Here is a 26,222-nt window from a genome sequence, read left to right on the forward strand (position 1 = left end):
GAGCATAGTACCTGCCTCAGAATTACTTCCTTCCTCTCCTTAGATCAGTCTACTGAATTAAAGAATTGATGCTCTTGTGTTGTTAGGAGTTTGTACACAAACTATCCATAGTGCCTTTCTGATTTACCTGTATTTCAGAATAACATGCAGTATATGGAAAACTCAAGCCCAATCCAGCCTTTGAACACTATCAAACATTGTAACAGCACCATCCGTCATATTTTTACTGCTAAAGATTTTTTGAAGTCATTACATAAATTTAAGTCTGCAAATGAAAATATCTTATGGCACTCATCAAAGAAATGTATAGTGAGAGCTTAAGAGTATGAAGTCAATCTATCTAATGACAAAGTCTATTCTGTAGTGCAGTAATTGATAATTTGCTTTTTGACATAATGCTTTCATTACCCTTTATTTACCAGAAAATACAGTATAAAGAATTTAGTAAGAACAGATCCACTGGAAGACCACAGTTAACTATCTCTGCATAATGTAAGCAAATACAAAAACTATGTGAGAAAATTTACATTTGCCCACTTATTTTCACATACTAAGCCATGGGCCTTGCAAATCATGACTGCTGTCAGCTTCCTCCCACCCTTCCCCAGAGAAGCAGCCAACCAGCAGCAGTCATCATTTCTTCACTAAATGTTATTTCAGAAGACAAAAAGAGAATGATGGTGCAACTTTTGAAAGGAATATCAAGTGAAGCATTTATCTGAAGGAAGCTGTAAGGTCCAGTGTCAAGAAGGCAGAAGGCCCCTGGGAGCGACAGGCAGGAGTGCAGAGGTGGGGGGCAGGGGTCTCAGGTGCCCCTTCAGCTGCTGGAGCTGGAAGGACCAGGTGGAGAAAGGGGAATGCAGGAGCCGGGATGGGAAGACAGAGGGGCCCAGCCCTGCCAGCAGCTGAAGGAACTTTCTTTTTGGCTCTTATATCTATTTCACTAAACTCTCCAAGGAACATTGAATTCCTTTCTTTGGAACAGCAGAATTTAGGCTTGATAGGAGTATAAACAATGGACCCCAGTTTTAGATGCCCAACCCAAACTATGACTGATTCTGTCATTCATTTCACTTGTTCTGAGGCTGCCGAGAGTCATTACAAAACTGATTTTATAAAAGAGCCATCAAAGGTAGAGATTTACAATATTTATGCTATTAAGGTAATTGCAGCACGGTGATAACATGGCAGTTGTACTGGAGCTGCCAAGAACAGCAGGTTACACAACTTGTCCCCAGATGACACTCTCAGAGCCCTGATCCTACAGCACGTTTGCTGCTACGGGCAGGACCAGCCCCACTCAGCATTTGGTCACATTCTCTTGCAATTAAGGTTTTCTTTAGGACTAATCTACACAGCAAAATTATATTCTCGTTGGAGTACGTGACTTAAAAGAGTTACAAAAGCAGGAGTGGTGGACAGCAACATGATGGTTTGGGTCTTATTCTGTGCCCAAGCAAAAGCCAGCACAGGAGAGCAGGAGTTTCCTCAGCTCCTGCTAGAGAACCTGACCAGCCTAGGCTGGGCAACCCGAGGACATCCATCCTCTGCAGCATAACTTGACACTTGCTTTGTTGTGCAATTTGTATATTTCCTCACTCCACCATGTAAATTACCTTTAGATACTCATAACCTGAAAACACTTAATGCCCTTAACTTCAATCAATAATTCATTTCTAATGTGTGTATTTAACATTAAGAACACAAAAGTTAGTAGGACCTCGTGCAGCCCAGCAGTGGAACCACTGTGTAACCTCTGAAGTACAGAAATGTCATCCTTCCCCTTGTGTATGAACTGCAGCTGAACATGCCTTAGGTGGATTGCTGATAACCTGGATGTTTCCACATACTGTATGTGGACAGAAGAACATTTTGGAAACAGAACTTAAAGAAGCACTATAACTTGGGAAAGAGAAAAGCAGAAAATTGTTCCTTATTTTGGATCTCAAAGCAACAATCTTAATTTTTATTTCAGCAGATAGTGACTCACTAATCCACCATCTGAAACCCAGCATAAAACCAGGTCGAGATGATACAGATAATCTGTACACTCTCAGAGAGGTGCCTACATTTTAAAATAGGAAAAAAAAAATTCTACTTCATGTCCCAGAAAGGGGATACCACATCTTTCACCTTACAGTATTAAGTCTCTTCTCGGATCCCCTGTTAATAGGATTCCTTTAGCCAGCAGATGGATTGTGAATACAGGCAGTTTCATCTACTAAAAGACAACATAAATCATCATTGAGAAAGGAGAGACCGCAGTAAGGTTATCACCATACAGCCTTCTCCATGAAAGGTTTGCATTAAAGCATTAGTGAAATTAATTCATCTTTCATAAGAGCTTTGAGCAGTATCTGTGATCTATGATAACAACCAATTTCTCACTATGGGAAAAAAAAAAAATTACTCAGGCCTGATAGACTACACAAATCTGCTTTTTTTTAAATGGCCTAACATTATCTGGAGTGTTGCTCCCAGAGGCATCATTTGAGTCTTATGCCTAGCCAAGAGGATCCATAAATCAAGACAAAAAGTTTTGTTAGTTTTATATGCAGTGGGCTGTAATTATTTTGAATTGCATTATGCCTCAATCATTGTAATTACTTTTAGATCATCCTTAAGCAGCAGCAATAAAAAGAAAAGAAATCAGTCTTAAACCATTTCTCACACAAAACATTGTAAAGTGGTACAAGAAGTCTGGCTAAAACACAAAAGAGCATGTAAATGCAATGTTTGGACAGGGATGCTGTGCATAAATTCAGCTGCGTCAATTCAAATTTTGTATTCAAAAATACACAATATTTTGTGATTTTAATTAGCACTGTAATCACCAACACTCAGCTAGGAAGAAAACAGATGATAACAAGATTAATTCTAGCTTTAAAAAAGGAAACCTGTGTATGGGAGGCAAATCTATGTCACTAGTTTTTTTGATGTTGCTGCACTTGTGTGCTTGAGAAACTCTTTGGTCTTTCCAAGCACATTTGCACTATGCAAATATTTCTAAGTGTGTATATTTACAAATTTAAATTTCACCTGGTTACTTCTAATATTAAAGTAGCCATGTGCCTGTTTGATCCACAAGTATCACAGGAATTCAACAGATTTCTTAACTTGGCTTGTAGGAAACACTAACCATGAAACCCCCACATTCTAGATGAACTTAAGAAATTACTAATGAGGAAATGGAAGTCAGGACCAAGGAAGGGCCCTGCAGGCAAAGACTGCACTTCTGTGCACAGCACAGAAAACCCTTCTCTGTGCTTGTGCTCAGGGCTTGGCCTTCACCTTCGGGCAGGCAGCACCGCCTGGTCCTGAGAGGCAGTTGTGGGGCAGCTGAGAGGAGAAAACCAGTGTGTTCTCCAGCCAGGTGTGTTCCTGCACCCACGGGACCCCTGCTCCCCATGCTGGCAGGGCTGCAGCAGCAGCTGGGGGTGCTGAGCAGGCCCCAGCATCGAGCTGCCCCTCTGGGAGCTGGTGGAACCCACCCAACATGCCCCTGGCCCTGCCAAGGAGCAGGTCTCCCTGGAGCAGCCTGGCTGCTGGCTCTGTCTGCTATTTCCTCAGTTTTAAAGGCACAAACAAGGCTTTTCATCCTGTGTCCATCCTTCACAAGGATTTCCTACTACACAAAGAACTCATTTGAATTTGGCAAATCCACGGCAGTGACTTCAAGTACGTATCAGAGATGACAAGAGACCAATGAACAGAAACTGGAAAAGCCCAGACTGGATTCTGACCTTACTTACTGCAGGGAGAGCAGCTGCTCAAGGAGTCAGAAAAACCAGAATCACACCTAATACTGGGAACTGCACATACCTCAGGGAAATAATCCTGTGGAAACTTCTCTTTTTCCAGCATGGGCGTGCTTTCTAAAGTGTCTGAGTAGATCTCTTTCCCAGTAACCTTTTTATACTTCTTAGCTAGGAAGAGACAGAAAACATAATTAACATACAGATCTTTAGCATTTTAAGCAACTTACAGCACTAATTGGCAAAGCAGTGGTATCTGCAAAATAGGTGGTAGGGTCTTATCAAATATATGAAAACACAGAGCTGTTCTGGCGGAAAAAGGGACCACTAAACCATGTATAAACACACTTGTTTATATCAGACATTTCCAGCCTATTCAGTTTGGGGCACTGCTATTTTTACTGCCCAGAGCACTGTAAAGTACCATTCTCCCAGGAGATGCCTGGTTGTGTCCTCAGACAGCATCTAGCCATCTACACTGGATCATTAACAGGAAAATTAACAAAGCACATTGAAGTGAAAATTATTACTTATTAGCAGTGATTATCTATATTTTATTTAGAAACTTTTTTTCCGATTTTAAGTCTACCTATCTTAAGCATCAGCTAATGCACATCTGTAACACGCTATTAATCATCAAACACATCTTTTACCCATCTAACAAGTACATAATCATTCATTTAGAGCTGACAGCAATGCTGGTGGAACTTCTAATGACAGGTGAGTTGACCACATTCTGAGAAGTCCATTCCTTTTGTGGAACTGATCTGAGGTAAACTTGTTTAATAATAATGATAATAATGATAATAATGATAATAATGATAATGATAATAATAATGATAATAATAATAATAATAATAATAATAATAATAATAATAATAATAATAATAATAATAAATATCTGGGAGGGTAAGCTGCACCTCTGCCTGGAGGAATTCAGTGGTGCAGGAATGATGATCCAGCCACTGCACTGCCACAAATTCTCAAGGAAAACAAAATATGAGTCATCTTTTGGGGTTCGGAGGTCAACAAATCTCTTGGTTATCAGCATTTCAGGGAGGTAACATTTTTTGAAGTACAGACAACTCAACTTTGTAGCAAGGTGGGAAAGAGTAATCAGCACACACTGAACCAGAGGTGGCTGGGGCTGGCAGGAGCTCTGGAGATCTCTGGTCCACCCCTGCTCAGAGCAGGTCCCTACAGGAGGTGGCTCAGGAATGAACAAGACCCCGCAGCCTCCCCAGGAAGCTGTCCAGGCCGGTGTCTGGCCACACTCATACTGAGAAACATCTTCTCTTACATCTAAATGGAGTTTCCTGTATTTCAGTGTGTGCCTGTTGCCTCTTCTCCTTTCTCAGGGCACCATGGAGACCAGCCTGGCTCCCTCCTCTCTGCACCCTCCCGCAGGTATTTACAACAACCAGTGACGTCACCCCAAGCCTTTCTGTCATGGAACTGGAGTCATCCCAGATCTCTCATCCTCATCCCACAGGAAAGATCCTCCTACATTTTAGTGACCCTTTGCTGGACCTGCTCTACTATATTGATGTCTGTCGTTACCTTTAGTACAATTCTTTTTTTAAATTCTAGACCTAACTGACCTGACTCCAGAGTTAAATGTAACTGCCTCATCACTGTATTCTGAAATGTCTCCCCAAAAAGGGGATGGGAAAACAGCCAGACAGCTTCTTTTCTGAAAATTAAGTCTGCTTTTAGTTCACAATTGTCTCTGCAAAGAGAAATGACATCCTCAAGTCATCCAGTGAAGTAATCTGTCCTGAGACAAAGCAGGAAATGTGAAAAAAAGTTCTTATGTGAAGATATGGTATGTTTTCCCTCAGGGATGTGAGAGTAGCGGAGAATATGTTGCACCAAAACCAAGTAGTTTACTGAGTGGTCCAGGACAGGAAAATTAGAAATTTCTCTCTGTTTTGTTCTAAAAGGGAATGAGAACAGTCCACAAATTCAGAAACACCAATGTAAAACCTGGTAAAAAGAGGAAGTTAATTTTCTGCTTAGTGCATTATTCTGCTGGGCAACTTACTGTCCCAGACTGTCAGACCTGAGCAAGACTGGATATTCGTAAACATTTAAATACTTAGAACGGCAACAAAATCACCCCCACACCAACAGAGCCTTAGAGAGGACAGTTGTTAAGTTCTGTGGAAGAACCCAGAATCCACAGCTGGAAAGGTTTTTCACCTCTGCCAGCAACCCCGTGACTCCACATCAGCCTCCACCAACCAGGAAGGCCAGTAACAGAAATCACCACGTTTCAGTTGCATGTTCCTTAATCAGTGACTGGAAATGGTTAAAAATAAAAAACAGATCTCTTTTTTCCCCTTATTTCCTCCTGAAACATTCTGTGCTTATACATGCAGTTCAGTCAACGCTGAATTATTTGCACAGTCACCTGAAAACCCTCAGAGTAAAAAACCAGTCTTGCTTTTTAATGGCCTCCACTGATATGAGGCCTCCTGCATCAGTTCTCCTGATCAGACTATTTCAAACCAAGAAAGTAAAAACCTTGCTCTGGGGATACACAGAAGATGAACTGCAATCCCTCCACTCAGATGCTGTACCAGCTGCCCTGTGAGCAATGCAGTCACCACCTCTTCCTGATGATCCATCTCTGGCTACCAGCAGGGAGCTGACATGAGAGTTTTAAGCTGGAATAGGTGCTGTGTTTGTAAAAGAGACTTAGTGGTGAAGCACATCCCCTTCCCAAGTCTCTAATGACTGGTTACATCACACACAGACACAGCACAAGCTCTCCAGCCCTAACAATCATCTGTGGATCTATACAGCTCCTGAACAAGGGATTCTGCTTCATGATCCACTTTGCAGAAGGTCTCTCTTCTGGTCCGGACAATGTACTGGCACCTCCAAAGGCAAGAACTTCCTTAACTTACCACCCTCCTCTGACCCAGGAATGCAGGCAGCTATCTCACAGCTGCTGTCAAGCTGGAGCTACCCATCTGGACTGAGTTTTGACTAGGAATGTGAAAGATAAACACTCCAAAACTACTATTACCAAGAGCCCTGAGCTGTCCAGTTCTCCTGGGTGTCTGGTAAAAACACCAAGCAACACAAAAACGTGTCACTTTAAGCTGTCTAGATAAATATAATCAGAGGAAGCATTTACTGTGATGTAGCAATACATCTCAGGGGAAAATAAGTAACATTCTTTATGTGCCAGTCACTTTGAGACCTGGTTGCCACAGAAGACCACACAAATATCCTGATAAAACTACTGTGGCATCATTCTAAGTGGATCATGGAGGGATGTGCCCTGTCCATGAGCAGCGTCAGGACACAGACCCCGATGTCCCAGCCGTGCAGGCAGCACCTGCTGCCCCAACAGCCCGAGGGGCAGAAGGGCAGGCAGGAGGACACACACCTCCTCCTGCATCCCCAGGTAAAACACTTCTGTGCTGTCTGATCCCATATGGAGAAGCTGAGATGCTTTCTGAATCCCAGTGGCAGACTGAAACCAGCCCAACACCCCAGCCAGCAAACCCCTTGAGAACACAGCTTGGCAAGGGTTTAAATTGTAAGCAAACCTTTGGGCCTCTGACCACATAAAGACAGCCCAACACCCCCTCTGCTGTGGCAAATAATGCTCAAGGCTGTAGGAGAAAATTGTTCTAATTCAAGAACCCAAATATGTCTTCTTGAGAACTGAAAAACAGCGACAATATATTTTTCCAAAGACTGTATTTAGTCACATCCAACTGTACAGTGAATTCTGAAAAGACTCAGTGATGTTACAGGAATATTGAATTTTATATAAACTTTTTTTTTTTGCATGCTTTTGAGTAGAACCAGAATTTCATAATGATTTTTGTGCAGAGAACATTTGTAACCATTTGGATTTTTCCTCTGATTTAAGAGCTCAACACACTGTGAAAATGTCAATAGTCATGAGAGAAGAGGCAAGTTTTACGTTTCCCCTGAATGATGGGAGCCTTCAGGGTCATATTTCCCAAACCCTACATGGGGAGGCGGATTCTGCTCCACATCAAGGGAACGGCAGGTGACTTACAACACCAATCCAGTGTAGCACCTGCTTTCCTTGGACTTTTATTAAGAGTTTTTTCTTTCCAAGTGATGACTGGGCCAAACATCTTTATGTGCACAGTTCACACCTCATCTGGCTTTGCTAAGGTTTTCCTGAGCAAAACAAAGCACTGAACATTTAAAGTGTTTGTTTTCTGGAACAAGTATCCTCCTCTTTTATATCTATTCCCTGCACTTTTTACTTTCATTTTTTCACTCACACAAAAAAAAATCTTGTCTTTTCTTTGAAAAGGGCTCAGGAGTTAGGTGTGCAGATCCATTTCCCATATGACTGATGCCACTCACATGGCAAGAAATATGGGCAGTTCCTAACAGCAGAGCAGGAGGCTCTCCACCCAGGGTACCCCCTGGACACCAGCTTCCCCAGCAACAACAATATTCTCCAGAATTTCCACCTTGCAAACAGTTCATCCGATCAGGAACATCCTCTATCATCACTTAGTGTCTGCAGAACTGTTCTAGTTTGGAAGAAGGACTGGATGTGGCCTCTCCTTAGATGCCCCTGCAGCACTACGGAGTTTTCCAGAAATAAAATCTCTGAACTGCCCAGGGTATCATACCTAAAACCTTCCTGCAGCTCTGAAACCCACGGTGACAGCAGGGCTGAAGGTGACTAAATCTTCAACTGCTACCTATGTACAACTACTGATCAAATATTTCAGGGAAGGAAGACCTCACACCCTCAATTACATGGGCGCAGAGAATCTGTCACTACTGAGAACAAAAATAATGAATCTATATAATTAAGACAATTAGTTCACTCCATAGTTACCACCATTTCAACAGTGTCTCAAATTAAAGGTATGCTACATGTAGTATTAATGTGATTCAGCTCAATAAGCTAAATGAAGCTCAGAAGATTTTTTAATTTAATATACAGACAGTTCTCAACTGAAATAACATAAATTTTATATAGTCTTTTCTATAAAGACCTGAGGAAGTATTCCATAATTTTCTATGATGTTTCTAATACTTAATGTACATAGCCAAACATTACTTTCACACTTCTGAGACTTAGCAAGACCTTCAACCTGATGGATCAATGTGGGTTAAAAACAATGACACCTCCCACTGACCTGTACTGCTCCCAGGTAATTTAAGCCATAAATCTACTCAGCTGCTTTGCAAAAGGACCATCACTGCTGGACATTTAAGGTCTTGCTCTTATACCTGAGCTACATGAAAGAACCTTGTGGCCGTTGAGAGTCTGTTTGAAACCATCAGGGATCTCTATGGATCCAAAGGTCTGCCTGCATGGGAATGATTAATGCAATGGTTTGCAACCTGTGGCCAGTACATTGACTTCTTCTAAGAGGTCTATAAAAGGTAAGAAAAGTAACATCTGTCATCAATGGATTGCATGGATATCATGAAAGAAACTGCTAGGCATCTCTGTCAGAAAAGGTGACAGAAAAGCTGCCTTGATGCATAAAGCCAATTGAAAGTTAACAACATTTAATTCCCTTGCTTACCTTTAAAATCAAACTGGTAGATGTTTTTCAATGATTCATGAAGAAAGTAAAAACTTCCTAGAGCCTGTAAAAAACAACAAAAAACCCAAGAAATTATAAAAATATCTACTTTGTCTAACTAAAACAAAAGTATCATGCTTTCCAATAAAAAAAACAACCAAAAACCAGAATAAATTAAATACAAAGAATTAAATTTACTAATTTTTACATTAACTAAGACGTATAAAAATATCCTTTTCCTTTATTGTTTCTCAGAAGTTTCTTAACCCTTTATGAAAAGGCTCCTTACCAATTGACTACAAGCAGAATTACCAGGTGAGCTCTTAGAAACACCAAACAGATGAACTCAATCAGTAAGGCAGGCAAGTCCCTTTTTCAACACCAAATACACCCCTGCAATGCTTTTATAAAAATCTGACCACTTTTGCTTCACTTTCAGAGCAAAGCATGTGCTTTTTGGAGACTGTGCAGTACAGAAACAAGAGAAGGGTTGAGAGACTCAACAGTTTTTGAGAGCCAGGCACAGGTTTTCCACCTTCCTTCCGAGTTGTGCAGAGTGAATGTCTGTGCCAGCTGCAAAGCAGACGTAGCACTTACAATCTAACAGGAGTGCTGGGAATATCTGCACATGCTTGTGCAGCTTTCCCTGTCCATAAGTGTTTTGACAATAATTCTAATGAATGAACAGCACAGGTTGTCCATCTCTGCCAAGCCACCCTTGGAGAGCAACTGCTCCTCCTGCCTTCAGTGTGAAGCCCATAGGGGCAAGTATCTGCTCACGATGCATTGACCCAAAGAGACAGAACACAAAAGTATTTAGCAGAGGCTTAAATGTTTGAGTACATACTAAGTTTTTGGATGCTGGCAGAACTGACACGTTTCTAAGTGTAAGCAGAAGTAGAGTTTAGGACCCACAACAAAACATAAAAAATTTGAGTTACCACTGAAAATAAAATACTGTGTTCACAGTAGGGATTTAGATAGAACTTACAAGTCTTCTTGCTGATCTAGTCCTGGGCAAATTTCTTTTTAGTTTTCTTCAAAGCAGTGACCTGATCCAACTACAGAACTCTGTTACAGTTTTAATGGTTAGTCCACAACTGAGTCAAGCTTGTCACAGAATTCATCTCTGCTGGATTCAGAAAAGCTTACAAACTCCCAGCTCAGCAAATTGTTAAAGCATACTGAAGTTCACCCATATTCAGCTAAATATTAGTGCCTCTTCCTCACAAATACTTAAGTACTTTCCTGGTTTCTGAGATCTTAATCCTCAGTCCATCACTGAAGCAAGCACCTGTGCTCAGGACACCAAGCACAGCCCTCAGCTGCAGAGGCACATGCAGCTTTGGTCTCAACATGGACAGGAGCTGAAATGCCACCTGCCTCTGGACTGAGCACAGGTAGGCTGAGGATGGCAGGCAGCCACGCTGGGCTTCAGGACACTGCTCTGCCACAGAGCTCCCATGAGATGTGAAGAAGCTCCCAGCCCTGGTGGCTGGGCACCCAGGCTCAGCCTGGGGTCCCGCTGGCAGAAGGGCTGGGTGAGCTGGGCTGCCCCTGGCCCTGTGCTCTAGACAACCCCTGGGGAGTGGGAATGGTGTTTGTTGCCATCACCAGGTCTCACACAACTAAAACAAAGAAATAACCTGCAGTGCAAGAGACTGCCCAGCCCAGCAGTGGCTCTTGCAGACAGCAGGTATCATAGAATCACAGGACTATTCAGGTTGGAAAAGACCCTTGGGATCACTGAGTCCAACCATCATCCCTGCTCTGCCAAGTTCTCCCAGCAAAATACCCACAGCCCCAGGCAGGCAGCAGCAGCCAGGGCAGAGCCTGCAGAGGCTGGGGTCGGGTTGTTGCAGGGCTCAGCACCCCAGGAGAGCTGGGCACCCCCCCCGGCCCAGGACTGGGCACCAGACAGGACACAGCACACCCTGCAACTCTGTGTTTCAGCTAGACTCCTTCTGAGAAGCACAAGAAAGGCAACATAGATGGACAGACCCACTACCAGGGAGAGGACTGCTCCTCTACCAGAACGTGTCCCAAGGTTTGCCTGTTACAGGTTTAGGCTGTGCCTGATAAACTATTTTCTGACCTACACCTGAAACCCTCTGCAGAAGAGGCTTCCACAACCTCCTGACACAGCCTGACAGATTTTTTTCCCAACGACAAAGCTTGCAAAGTTTCCTTAGAAGGGATAGTCCTGCTGGCCTTCCTGCTCCAGTCTTCTCCTCCCACCCTCAGAGCAGTGACCACTGCTCCAGTCCCAGGAATCTCCATGGACTGGAAGGCTGCTGACCCAGGTCCCTCAGGCTGAGACAGTCCCTTCTGCCTCCAGCTACGGCTTGGAAGCCTGGCCAAGATTTCACCTACAGGTACTGTGAGCTTGCTGCTTGCTTGTACTGCTTCTCAGTCATAGAACACACTGGCTCCCTCCAGCTAATGAGAGGAAATTTACGTATTAGAAAAGAGTAAAGGAAAATCAAGTGAGAAAGGAAAAAGTAGTGCAAACAGACACTGCAGTGGAACATAAATTTCAAAGGAGAACCTGATGAACCTTTAAATACATTTGATGCACTCAGCATAAGTTGAGGGGGAGAAAGCAGCGTGCCACTAGATAAAGTCTTACTGAGAAGTACAAAAGGAGAAATGCATTAAACAAAAGGATGATTTAGTTTCATTTTGTCTTCTACTCCTATAACGACAGAGACCCTCCTGGTTCAGTGACTGCTGCATTATTTATGAGATGTTGCACATCCAGAGATTAAACATTTGCTGATTTGTCAAAAGCACAAACATGAGGTCCTGCCCATCTCCTTGACATATTAGTCCATCCAACAGAAAACACTGTCACACATTTAATTGATGAGTACACCTCCCTGCGACCCAGTCAGCTTCCTTTAGGTCTTTGGTTAGCTTTTTTATAACATGGAGGAGGCAAATAAGAAAATGCAGGAGATACTCATGTAGGGAACTCAAGGTTAACTATCCCACCACAAGGACACACTGCCAGAAAGAAGATGAATCCTCATACAAGATAAAAACATTGCCACCTGGTATTTATAATTTGAGGAAACTGTCATTAGCAACAGATAATCCTGCTGTCTGAAGCCAAACTTTCAGGGTACTCTGGCCTTTGGACTTTCAAAGCAGGATATTGTTTTTCAATAGCAGCATGCTTGCAGAGAGGTTTTCAGTGGAGAAAAGTCTATTTTGCCTCTCAGCTAAAACTAGATAAAAGTCTTAAAATCACATGCAAGCTACAGGTAAAATTCAATTGGGAACTTGACTTACTTACAAAGCCACCGATTAAAACAAAGGAAGAAAAATACATGCTGTCACAACTTTAAACGTTGTGGAAAGGCAGCCAATCCGTGTGAGAAGTGCCTGCTCCCTTGAGCGCACATAGGTGCTGCTCAGACACGTCAGCCAGGAAAAACACAGCTGGGAGAGAGCTACTTCCAGAATTCTCCTTGATAAAAGAAATTTACAGTGAGGATGATCAAAAGCTGGGGTGTGGGATGGGGCTGGAACACGGGGGCCAGCTGTGGCCCCTTGCTCCAGGCAGACCAGTGAAGACAGTGACAGGCCTGGGCTCCTGACTGTGCCTGGAGCAGCAGGTTCCTCACCGTGCAGCCTGTGCCACAAGCATCTTGTATCCTTAACATCAGTGCATTTTACACACCTGCAGCTTTTACCCTACCCAAATCAGGGCAATCCCTCACTTATGAGGTAAAGTACTTCTGAATGCAAGGGCACTACAGCTGAGCTCTTACCTGCTTAGTAATTCAGAGAACTGAGAAGCAACAACAGTTTACAACTTGAGCAGTGTATCAAATAATTACAAGTTAATATATATAACAAAACAACAAAAAAAGCGTAAACAGCTGGGTGAGTACTCAGTTATAAAATCTAGTTAAATATAATGATACTATTTTACCAAAAGCTGTTTTAATGGAGTGCACTGAAGTCATGTTCTGTAGACTCGAGTCACTCTGCCCCCTTCTACTCCTTCTGAATTTTTCCCAGCTGGTCCATCTCTTTCTTCAATGCACAGAGCAAAATCTTACATGTATAAAGATAACACTTTGCTCTACAATAGTACTCTTTGAGAACCCAGTATAAGGACCCAGCTTTATTTCAGTTCCTTATATAGTAGTTTATGGAAATCTCAGACTAACAAAAAAAAAAAAATTTGGAAGTGGTGACCTTTCTAAATCAGGCACAAATAATTTTAGAGACAGATCAAAGTTTAGATCTAGGTGACAGGATCATGAATTCTGAAGCTTCTCTACATCATGTCAATAAGCAAACCAAGAAGAATCAAGATGCTCTAAAAACTGTATTATTCAGATAGAGTCATAGAATGGTTAAGGTAGGAAGGCACCTTAAAGATCATCAGATTCCAAGAGGTGTTAATAGATGTTGATAGATGCCATAACTCTATTATAAGCAGTACTGCCACTTGTGCTCAAGCTGCAGCTTTATTTCTGAGCCTCCTGATTTGAAGTCACTGTGTGACTTCTCAGTTTTAACTTCGCTTTTAAAACTCATTTTGAATAATTATGCAGCAGAAGTACAGTTTGATAGTCTACATTTGTAGCACTGAGAGTCAACTAATTGTGCACACAGTCTCTGATAGTGCTTGAGGAACACTGCACAGTTTCAGGAACTGATACTACTAAAGTTAAGATAGGCTTTGGCTGTAATTCTAAACACACCATTGAAAAGAAGCAAAGCCATAATGGAATGGAAATTACAGCTATCATTATCTTCCGCATTGTTACAGACTTAATCAGGTTTATGTACATAAATGTTCACTTGTAAAAACGATGGAGTGCAGTTATAATTCACTGCCCTAACACAATGAAACACAAGAAAAAAAACCAAACTTATTTTCAGGGCCTAATGCCTAGGCCCTTTTGTTGAAGAGATCATGTTAATTCAATTTATGTATCATAAAATGACAAGTTTAACAATAAAGTTAAATTACATTAACTAAAACTCTAGAACTTTGCATTATTTCCTTATTTACAATTATAATATTATTTGGAAAAAGAAGTAGTGGCAGGTACAGCAGCAGCAGTACATACAGTAGCTAAGTAATATAATACAAAAACACACCACAAATTATAAACCACCCCAAACAGTTCAACTTTTTAAAGATACTAATATAAAGAAAGAAAACTATTACTTGTTCCAGTGTAAAGATTGTTTAAATGGGTTACTTCTGCTGCTAGCACAATTTCTAAGGCATCTGTAAGCAGGTCCTTTCAATAAAATGCAGTGACAGAAGATGTGCTAGGTTTTGTACCTCACTGTCTCGGGTTCTGCTACATCTACGTCAGAGCCTGCAGAGCCCCACATCAGTACATCTGCAACAACTGAAGCCCTCTTTCTAGCAGCTGTCCTAGAGCAGAAGCCTGAAACCTGCCCTGAAGGTCACTGAAGTTAACTTTGCCCTACAGCCAGGGAGGATGAACGCTCTGCTGCCAGGGTCTGCACGGGCAGAGCTGCAGTTATCCCTGAGCAGGTGGATCTGCTGCCTCCCCTCTCCAGCAGCCAGAGCCACCTCATGCCTGAGTAAGGCTCAGATGCAGCAGGACACGGTCCTGCCAGCCCCTCTGAACCCAAATGGTAGTGGCACTGCCCCAAGAAAGGAACAGAAGATGGCACAAGCTCTGCTCTCGGCATCAAGTCCTGCCAGGATGAAGGGAAGGGAGTAGCCCTGTCCCCCCTGCTTGATTTTCCCCATCGCCTGCACACACAGACCAGTCCTGGGAACTGCATTTCAGCAGCCCCATTGCAGAACAACGAACGGACAGCTAACAGAGCAGGGAGTTCTTAACATCTGGACAACCCGCCAACTCCTGGGTCTGTAAGTGTATCAAAATCCCCTTGTATTGAGGTTCCAAAAGTTCAGGAAGATCAACACAGCCCCGGCCTGGGGTCGTGACAGGGACCACACGTGTAACTCTCTGGACTATCAGCCCACCAGCTTTTGACCCTGCTACCATGACCAGGAGCTGACCGACCCGGAACCGCTCCATGGGAGTCGCCCAGCGCGGTTGTTAAGTACAACCGCAGTTCAGAGTGATGCCCGTGGCCATGAGGAAATAACACACAGTCACTGCTGGAGACTCTGCTCGCATTTATTCACATTTTGCTTCACAGGGGAGCTGAAGCATTGTAAATATATACATACACGCCCCCCTCACTTAAACAGCAGAAAGCGTCAAAGTGAAAAGTCAGACAGGAGGGTCATGAAGAACAGCAGTTTTAACTTGGTCAAGTAGCTTAGAAACGCACAAGAATGTCCAAGCTGCCGATTACTCTTCTGTCTCCCCTGCACATTAAAACTAAACAGCTTTGCTTTAACACTCCTAAAATCAAAGAGTTAGACCTGCATGCAAAATCCTACAGGTAGGCTAGGGAAGATTTCCTTTGTGAACTCCTAGAAACCATTTTGGTATCACAACCACTAATTGTAGAGTACACAGTCAAACACATCCTGGCCCTTGAAAGCTTTTGTGAGAAGGGCTCTCACGGAAACACGCAGGAACTGGGTGAAAAGGCCAGGTGATTATCTCACAGCAATGCTCTTGTTCACAAAACGCCTTTTTTCAGGACTAACAGAAGTACCTGACTGCTCTGACCAGGGCTGCGTGCGGAACTGAGCTGCCAGCTGCAGCAACAGGCAGCAAAATTTAACTTAACTAAGAGAGCTTTGCATCTCCCCCACCACGTGCATTCTGGAGAAAACACTACGTACCTTCTCACTGTCGAGAGACTAAAGTTAAACGTTCACTGCTTTTAACTGGGCTCCAGAAAGACACTCAGTGCAAGATCGGAAATTTCTTTTGCTGTTCGTGCTGAGACTGAACTGGAAAAGCTGACACTGATGGCAAGGCAAACAAATCGGTTCTGATGGACTACACATCTGGCATTATTAAAAGCACTTCCTCTGATTACGCAGATGTCTTGCCACAAAAGTCTGAAGATTTAAACAGCTAATTCTTTAACAGCTAATTGGCATAATTACTTTTTAAAATACGTCATTTCAACAGGGGAAATTTAATGCACAAAGGAAATACCTGAATACAAGTTTAATTACTGTAAAGAGTAAACACTTACTGCATTACCTCACTAAATGCGATAAAGCTAATATATAAAGATTGCTTTGAATAAATTTGAAATCAATTGCCAATGATGACACAGAAACTGTAATTCATGTAGTCATAAAATCCATAATGAGCTTTAATGAATATTTAAAGCCAAAGTTCAACCCAACTTTTTCAATGTTTAACCTGCTCTATCAATGCAGCTCAAGGCACTCATTCATCACGGAACATGACAACGTCTGGACACGAACGAGCGCTGCTGCTGACAGGAAGCCCTTATCTCCTGCCCCGCTCCCGGCCGCGCTGTGTGTCAACAGCGGCTTCGTCACGCCGAGATTATGGATTACCTGCCTGTTTCGCTAACAACAATTAAAAAACATATTCTACGTGTTTATAAACCCGCACACCAGGCGCAGGCACTAGTGCCCCATCAGTAGCACGGAGCCTATCGGCTGCCGCCCCCCAGCCAGGGAAGCACGGCGCGGCAGCCCCGCACGGCGCGGCAGCCCCGCACGGCGCGGCTGGTGCCGGGCGCTGCGCGGGGACGCTTCATCTGCAGCCCTTTGTGCCGCGAGGAGCTTAAGGGACTTCAAACGGAAAAGCCGGAGGCGGGAAACGGCGCAGGCCCTCGCTGCCTGCCCGGCGGCACCGGCACCCGCACCCCGCCAGCCCCGCTCCCGCAGCGGCCCCGCGGGAAGGAGCCGTCTGGCCGAGGAGCGGGGCCCCGCGTCCGCGCTGCACGAGCTGCCCGAGGCGCGGGCAAGCGGCTGTAGGGCGCTGCTGGGACACGAGCCGCAGGCTGCCCTGCCTGTCGGCGGGGAAAACGCCTGCGCTCGGTTTGCCTGCAGAAGTGACTGATGCAGCGGAGACTGTGACAGCGAGGCAGGGCGGGCAGGGGCGGGCAGGGGCAGGGGCAGGGCGGGCTCCAGCGCACCTGTACAGCGACCGGCACAGCCCCTGCGAGCAGCAGCCCTGCCCAGGCACGTGTCAGCTCCCGTCCGAGGGCTCGGGATCCTTCATGGCTAAATGAACACATCTATTATTCATTTAAGGTTAGAAAAGCAGGCTGGGTACACAGATCAACTAATTATGAAACAGTCTATCACTTTTTATTTGCAAACAAATTAGGTGCCCAGCAATTTATCATTTCCTGAATTAGACTTATCAGCTAAAGCACATACAATTAAGCTGCTACGGAGCTTCCCCAGCAGGCCTGCTCTGCCAACCCAGCCAGGCCAGCACACACCACCTCTGCAGCTCCCTATCTCAGACACAGGTGTAGGCTTCATTTCAACAGTATTTGAATAATTACACCTTTAATAAAGTGTAAAAGTGAGCGGGCTCCAAATACTGAGTGACAAACTTAAGGCTCTGGGTGTACTGTAACCTGGTCTGCATGAAAAATACCTGCTTAGTTACATGTGCTACTCTCATTAAAGCATTTCTCTTTTCCTTCTTACTGCTTTAGAGCAGTTTTTTTTGAAGTGTGACAATTGAACTATCAAGACAAACAGTTATTACAAATTTACCACAAAAAAATTCAAAATAATAATAATAAAAAGTTTTGTTTTTTTTTCTTTACCATAGCTGAATTACACGTAATTCAGGAAACAACTGATCCATTAGTATTTATGTACAATTTTATAGCTTGTACTATTTATTTCTGGACTCACTGCCAAGACTCGGGTGTTTTCAAATGGGCTTATCTGTTTAGGTTTCTAAAAAGGTTGAGACCTGTCTACATGGCAGATTGCAGTAATTGTTCTAAAAGTTCTAAGATATCTAAATCCCAAGTCATTCAAATGCTTAATCAAGATACTATCATAAAAAATAACTTTGCAGACCTAGTTTTTATGGATACCTCAGAGAGATCTCTCTGCTAACAGCAACCATCAATAGTACATTTTTCAGGAAAAAAAACCCCAAAGTCCCAGGAGCTTTCATTTTCCCAAAGATTAACAAAATGAGTGATCTCCAGCTAACATGATCTACCTCTGCTAATTTCTGTTTTAAGTTTCTTTAATTTCTTTACTTTAAGAAGAAAAAAACCTCAAAAACTGAGCTATGTATGAACATGTCTGGTAAATAGATTAATAATCCATATATAACCTACCACATGGACAAAGAATATTTAATATCACTTTTCATACTGATACCTTTCACAGAAATTTAACATTTTAATTACCAATCAATTCAATTAAAGAAAATATAAAACAGAGGTTCTTATTCATAAAACAAATATTACTGATAGAACAAGGAGCCAACAAGAGTTAAGGGAAGTGTATGTATGCTGAACAGTTAAAAAAGAGGCCACTTATCAGTATTCCTGAACTCAGAGTAGAATCTTCACAGAGTCATTAATCACACTGTTATTTAATATTTCTATTACCCAAGCACTCTGGAGGCCCCAATCAGGATAAGAGGCACACAGCTTGGCTCCACACCAGGATTCTGAGCTGGGATCCAGGGCCATGCTCCGAAATGCGTCCCAGACTGCAAGGAGAGTGTCCGAGCGCCTGAGCAGCAGGACAGGGCACCCTGCACGGCTCTTCAGCATGAGAGAGAGATGGAATCTCATTTCTGTCTGCACGCACAGCAGACAGGGTAAGCACAAGTACACCTTAAAGGAGATACACAACTAAATACTTGAATACCTAACAGTTATTTCCACATTAAACATCAAGGAGTGCCAAAACTATTCCCCAGGCTGTTACAAGTTACTGACAAGCAGAGCTCAAAATATTGTACAAGCAGCCAGATTTATCCAGTGGATTTGGTAACAGTTCATGAACAGAGAGAAACTGAGCTTGAGTCTCAGACTGCAGGAGATCGCACAGAAGTGCAGGATGTTATTTTTCAAGAACCAAGCTGTATTCTAGGTTCTATTCCACAGGTTTTTTGTAACCATTTTAGGAGTGTAACCAATAGCAACAGAGACCAAAGTAGCACGTCACCTCTTCTGGAAATTTGTTCCTCATTCCCATGCACTCCTCTCCCCCCAGTGCTGCTCGAGCGTGTGCCGTGAACACCAAAGGGATGCAGGGCTGGAAAAGGCAGGAGGGGCTGTGGCACCAGCATGGTGTGAAAGGCACTGCAGCAACGTAAAAGGTTTGATGACACTGAAGAAAGCCCACCAGGGCTACAGAAGGTCCTGTCCTAATGTGACTGGAAGAGGCTGACGCGGTATCCCAGCGAAACAAAGGGAAAGAGATGCGGATGAAGGGTAGCACCGGGGAACGGAAAAAACTATTTAGGCTGAGGAGCAACACTGACACAAGACAAAGTAGCTCCAGACTGAACAGACCTTAGTCTAGACTAGTTCCAGGCACCTGATAACCATGCAGACAAGAGACTGAGTGTATGGAACAAACATCCTGCTGGGAACATTCTTCTGACCTGTGAGGGCAGCAGGGTGAAGCTGTAAGGGGCCAAAATCCTGACTAGTTCCAAGGCAAAACCTGACAGGCATATGTGAGCCTGGCAAGAAACCCTGGGCAATTCTGTCAGCACTTCAGGCCCCATGCAGAGGTGTCCCCTTCCTGGCAGACCCAGCCCACCAGCCAGACATGGGCCCAGGCTCCGGCACCACCAGCCCCCCTGCCTGCCCCACGCCAGGCAGCTCTGCCTTGGGCAGGGCTACTGCAGCTGGGGTGCAGCTTGCCCAGCTTCTGGGCAGATGGGACTGACTGCTGGATCTTTAACATCTCACCAGACTTCCCCTCTACTAAAACATAAAAAAAAAAAAAAAGGCTTCATTTTGTAAGAAACTGGTAAGCTGGATGGCTCTTGCCACATTTACTTGGCTCTAAATAATTTTAATTTTAAAAACTTTAAATCAATTTAGCATTTCATTGATATATTCTTACATAATACACTCAGGATGGCAAATTCAATTTGATGAGGAAGCATCAATGCCCATTTCATTTACTATTATACAGGTCATCTCCAAAGAGGAAAGTACCATGTGGTAAAAGGTTGTATTTAGCGTGTCACAGTCACTGGTGGTTGTTTTGTATCTCAAAGAACCTTTGTAACTGCCTCAAAATAAGAGATGATTGATTTACAAAGTACCAAATTTCAAATTTCATATTCTAGGACTAAACATCAAATAATTGGACAAAGCTGTCCCCCTGTCTGACCCATCACAATCAAGCCCCTTTCAAGGTTGACTGCCTGCATAAGAAATATGTGCATAATTTCATTTTGTCTCCTGTCCAACATCCAATGTTAGAAGTTAATTAAATTGCTTGTCCATTGTATTCATCCACTTACAAAGTTAATGATATTCTGTTCCTGAATTAAAGAGAATTTTATAAAGCCTGCACTATGGAACCTGGCATGCTGTACACTGAGGAGCTGAACTCTGTCATGGTTCCTGATTGCAGCTCTCCTAATTAGGAAACAAAATGAATGTTTCCATGTCTGCCAATGCAGAGGACAAGTCATTCCAACAGTGAGGGTAAATGCTTCATACAATAGCAACTTAATAATATCTCATGTTTGACTATAATAAATTCTGCAGGATTAATAAACCTGTTAAATTTTTAAATTACCATAACAAAGATGAACTGCAGTGTAACAAGACAGCCTTAAAAAAGGGACACAGGTTTCAGGGGGAGAACAGCTTCTTGCAAGGGCACCAACCTGGAGGACACCGAAATCACCAGATTCGCGTTCTTGCATAAGCCAGCTGAGAAGCCAGGAGTAGTAATTTAAAGTGTACCACCCTGGTGCTCTTGGCCCAGACACAAAGGTCTGGTACCCGTGCAGACACACCATCAGAAGTGTAGTGCAGCAGAAAGTCAAGGACCTGTTACAGCAGACTTCTGCAGCCCAGGAGAGCTGCAGCTGGCAGTGCTGAAGCCGCCACAAGTCAAAGCCAGAATGAAGCTCAAGCCTACCAGCCGTGTGCGAGAAAACAACCATGGGCTCGAGTGAAAACCATGAGAACACTGTCCTGCACAGAAGGCCTGCTTACCATCTCTTCTGTGTTCAGCAAGGAGCAGCCTTCCATGACTTACGTCCCTGGAGACCTACCCTGTCTCCCCTCAGCTTTTCCAAGGGGTGTTCCCAGATCCCAACAAGGCTGCAGCACACGCAGAGGAGCGGCAGCCGCTGGTCCCTGGTCTGTGGCAGCACAGCCCCAGCCCTGCAGCAGCACAGCCCCAGCCCTGCAGCCTGTGGACCTGGCTCTGGTAGAGCAGGTTGCCACGTCCACAGTGGTGCCAGAGCTGCTCCTGTCCAAACCTCACTGAGGGCCTTTCCAGATCACGGGGTAGAAACCCCACACTGTTCTGTCCTTATCCACTGCAGTCGTATTGGGAACTTAAGCATGGGACAGCAAAATAGCAGCTATTTGACACATACAGGAGAAATCCTGAGCCTCCATAATAGAGTGTGACAGCAACGGTGCCTGGGCTGAGGGGAACACACTTGTAACCCTCTTCTCAGCACCCTCAGGCTTCACTGTAACATGCAGAGAAGGTCTGAAATCTTTAATAACACCACTAAAAAAGGTTTTCAGTGCTTATTTATATCACCAGATATTGGTGATAGAGTATTCATATAGTGAACAAGAAATACAATAAGAATAGCCCATATTTCTCTTTTATTGAGTGCTATTACTAGAGTTGGTATTAACAAGTGGAAGTGTTACACCCCAGGAAGCTAGAGCAGATAAACGGTCCAGGGCAAGGACTCTGCACTAACTCCACACGTTGCCATTCCAGGTGAGACAGAGGAGTAAGGAAGGGAACAAACACAGGATTCCTGACAGGCTTCACTTCACTGGAAAGAAGAGCAATGGGATTTGTGTGATTAGGTATTAGAGGCCCTTGCACCCCTGGCACCACAGGCTGCACTGATTCCATAAAGGTACAACAATATAAACCAAAGCAACAACAATATAATGAATTAAGCTTATTCTGCTGAAGTTCATTAAACATACTGAAAATGGAGTTAGGAAGAATAGCACAAAAATATTTCAGTGCATGTAAACTGCAATAACAGCATAAATGAAAACACATCCAGCAGATTTGGTTTAGTGAACATGAGAAAACACTAGGATTACTGAAGAGAATGTAATTTCCCTGAAATGATGTACAATAATAATATCTAAAATAACAGAATGACTGCTGCCATTTTGCATTTCTTCATGTACATTTAGGAGCAATACTTTGCAATAATTCATTTTAAACTATGCTTAGCATTTTCAAGTGGTCTTATTTTGAAAATAAGGCTGTATTTGCCAATCCAAAAGATGTATTTTGACTAATGTAGCTTCTGTGAATTAAACTCATTAAATAGTATTGGCAAATCAATAAGGACATAAAGATGTAAAGCTTTTCTTTATTAAACCAAATTATATTCTTCTAATCTAAATACTCAGTCAAGTCACTTGATAACTAAATCATGTGGAAAACCTGCCTTGTTATTAAAATCTCTCCAGAATGTCTATGTAGGAAGGAGTATGCGCATATATAATACATACTATTTCTATTGCTACCTTTCAGAACTTTTCAATTTCAATTACAGTTCTGTAATTCTTATTGGGAATCACATTACATGCATGATGGATATAAGTTAATTAAAGGACAATCAATTCTAAGAGATGGCCAACAATGAACATGAACAGTTTACAAATTACCTACTGTCATTCAACTGGAGTGTGCAATGTCTGTGGACAATTACAGAAAAGCTTTAATTGATTTTAAATACTTCAATAATATGGTACATTTTTTTACATTTATAAGTACTCTGCTTACTCAAATTTGTAGAATTAAAGTAAATGTTGGGACCACCACTGCAAACTCCTGGCATAGTGCAGAGCCTAGGTGTGAAGTTCAATAAAATGCTGACATTCCTTATACCCCCCAACACAGCCATATCCAGATCTCAAACTGTACAAATACTTGCTTGACATGGTATAATGCTTTAAGCTAATCATATTTTTAATGGGACATGTTCCTGACTAATCAAAAAGATTTTTAGCACATTTACATGAAGTTTGTTACAGACATGCAGGTCCCACTGCTCTGATGACAAGAACATTTTTTCTTTAAATTCTGACAAGCCACAGAGCAAAGTGAATTACTCAAGAAGAAACTAGAAACTGTCACCCACTGATTCACTGGTAACACAATCAGCAAACAGTAGAACTTGTTAAAGCTCTTTGGTCTCATCATTCTAAAGAGTCAGAATAATCAGAGGTTTCCTATGGCCTATTTCTACTGCTTCCTCCTTGTTTTAAAGCTGGTTTTAAAGCTCTGAAGGTCTCAGAGCACAGACAGGGAGAAGCAAAAACTAGGCAAAGGCTTGGTCTCCAGCAAGGACATGTTCTCAACATGGAAATCCCACAGACATTCCTTTATGCTAATAAAAGACATACCAGAATTCTGCTCATCTAGGTCAGAACACTTGCTGATGCTCTATTTGGAAACAGGTAATTCATTTTGTGAGGCTCCCCCTGGATCAGACAGACCTCAGATAAATAGTCAGAAGAAAGTAAATGCTGGCTCACACCTTCTGATCTACTTATACTGAGGAGAGCACCGAGATGAACAAGGCCTGAGGATGGATGTGCCTTAATCTGCCACCTCCCTGGGCATGCCAGCTTGTGATTTATCCTGAAGCAGAAATCCAGCTTCATGGCAGTAGGAACTTGGAAGGATGCCACCGTCTCTGCTGCAGAAGCTCATTTCACAGAGAAAACACCACAAACAGTTTAGAAAGAAACTGTCAGAAGTATGTTTGCTGTAACTTGCTTGGAACTGTAATTCAGCATTTCCATTAATGCTTTACCTTTCAAAGTCTCGGATGAACCTTCAGCTCCTGTACTGAGCAGCCATGAAGGAACTCATGGTGCTATGCTAGAAACAACAAGATTGTGGCTCAAAGGCTGTAGCAGGACTCTCCATCTCTTAATGTGCCTTCCTCAGTTTCCCTACTTGATTCAACTGCTTTTTTTTCCTCTCAGTTTTGTAGGCCCAGGCCTGGAGTGGAAAGATTCCCATGGGAAAAGAAAGGGCCTGGCAAGGTCTGAGCTGGAAACAACCTTGAAAGGTACAAATGGAGACCAAGTTCATAACACCAGATGCTCTGCAGTGTTGAAGAACATGAGGCCCAGCCCAGACACAACCAGGCCTGACATGAAGATAAAGCAAGAACGAACAGATAAACAGAAGAGTTTGTTTGGTGAGAACAAGGCTTTTGTGGGTTTCTCCACTGTTTTCTTTTTGTTCTCCAGTGAGAGATTTTGGAGATATGGCTAAATAGTTAAGTGTCAGCAGTCAATTCAATAAAAGCTTGGTGCCATCTTTGATCAGGGAGACTTGCCATACACCTCCCCAGGAGGTTGCTGGACCTTCTCTCCAGCAGGGACACCTGCCAGAGAGATTAATGCTCTAGAATTAAGACTCACCCAAGGACACCAGCTGTGGCCAGGCAAGAGTGAGAGATACTAACTCCTTTATTGTCTTTATTAGAAAACTTAATGTTAAGTAATTTTTATAATTAAATTTTAAGATTCTAGAATCCTTTAAAATTGATAATTAATGTTATAGGCCTAGTATAAAACTGGATAATAAGTTGCCACCACAAAAACAGTTAACCTTTATTGTTTGATCTAACTACAAGTAGTAAATTTTATTGTTAAGATACCTTTTGCATTCTAACTTACACTTCTGTTCCAATCTCCCAATTTCACTACAATTTCTCTGTACTTGTGCCTTCTACTTTGAAGAGTTAAGACCCCAGCACTACATACAATAAATCTTGATCTGTGCACATACATCTTGTCTGCTGTCTCGCCCGGTTCAGGACAAAGGCTCACCATCCTAGTCTGTGGGTTTTTTTCCTACAAAAGAAGCATTTTGAATACCCATGCCTGATTAAAAAAATTAAAAACAAATGTCTCTATAGAACATATGAAAAGTGAGCATAGGATTACTTCATTTACTAGTCTGTCACCACTGCCTAGCTCATACCTATTTTTGGCCTTGCTAGCATCACCATATTATCTTTATTTTCTAGCTTTGAGCTAGCAAACAGTAAATAGAACATATTTAAGCATTTAAGGAACAGGCACTTTGCAAAGGTGATCCATCAATAACAATAAGACCCCTGTAAAAACAAAGCTCATGGCCTGTAATATGCTTTTTGATCATACAAAATTTGATAGAAGGCAGCATGGGGGATGAGAACTAAGAGCCTCCAAACCTGCAGCTGAGGCCTGACTTCACTAAGATTTTCAACAGAATTAATGCCTTGAAAACTCCATTTTACATCTGAATTTGAAAATAAACAAACAGAAACCAATTTCCATTTCTAAAAAATAATGTCCTTTCTTACAAAAAACAGCAACAGATGAATTAAAGAGCCTGAAAAAAAACTAATTAAAAAACCCCAACAAAACAGCTCTTCCAAAGAAGAGAAAAGTATCAGTCAATTGAACTGCTATTCCATTTACAGGTGGAGGTTTTCCTCCTACAGGTTCCTACTTGAATTAAAAAGAAGCTACCACTTGAAAGAATGATTTAGTAACAGTAGAAGAGAGAAAGAAAACCTCTGTCTTGATAGAAGTAATAACTTGAATTTTATTTTAAAACTGAGAAGACAAAAATAGTCCATATAAATCAAACAAGTTGTCTCTTCATGTCACTTTTATGATGGACATTAATCTTACTTCCTAGACAGAACTGCTGTCTGATGTAACCATGCTTATTGACTTAATGGGAAGAAATTTATATTAGTCGAGGAAGCTGTGATGAATGCAGTCTTAAAGTTCAATGACTCAA

At 42.6% G+C, this 26,222-nt stretch overlaps 1 protein-coding gene across 2 annotated transcripts in view; it reads right to left on the bottom strand.

Annotated features, from left to right (window-relative positions):
- The window catches only part of INPP5A (inositol polyphosphate-5-phosphatase A), a 193,947-nt gene that overhangs the window by 79,404 nt on the left and 88,321 nt on the right, over positions 1 to 26,222 (bottom strand). For both annotated transcript variants that reach the window (XM_051618458.1, XM_051618459.1), the window contains exons 5-6: positions 9,308 to 9,371; positions 3,823 to 3,926 (exon numbers count right to left, since the gene is read on the bottom strand). In XM_051618458.1, the coding sequence (XP_051474418.1) occupies positions 3,823 to 3,926; positions 9,308 to 9,371 (168 nt within the window). The remainder of the gene's footprint in view (positions 1 to 3,822; positions 3,927 to 9,307; positions 9,372 to 26,222) is intronic.

Source organism: Apus apus, chromosome 4 (assembly GCF_020740795.1).
Source record: "Apus apus isolate bApuApu2 chromosome 4, bApuApu2.pri.cur, whole genome shotgun sequence".
In the NCBI taxonomy this organism is placed as follows: Eukaryota; Metazoa; Chordata; class Aves; order Apodiformes; family Apodidae; genus Apus; species Apus apus.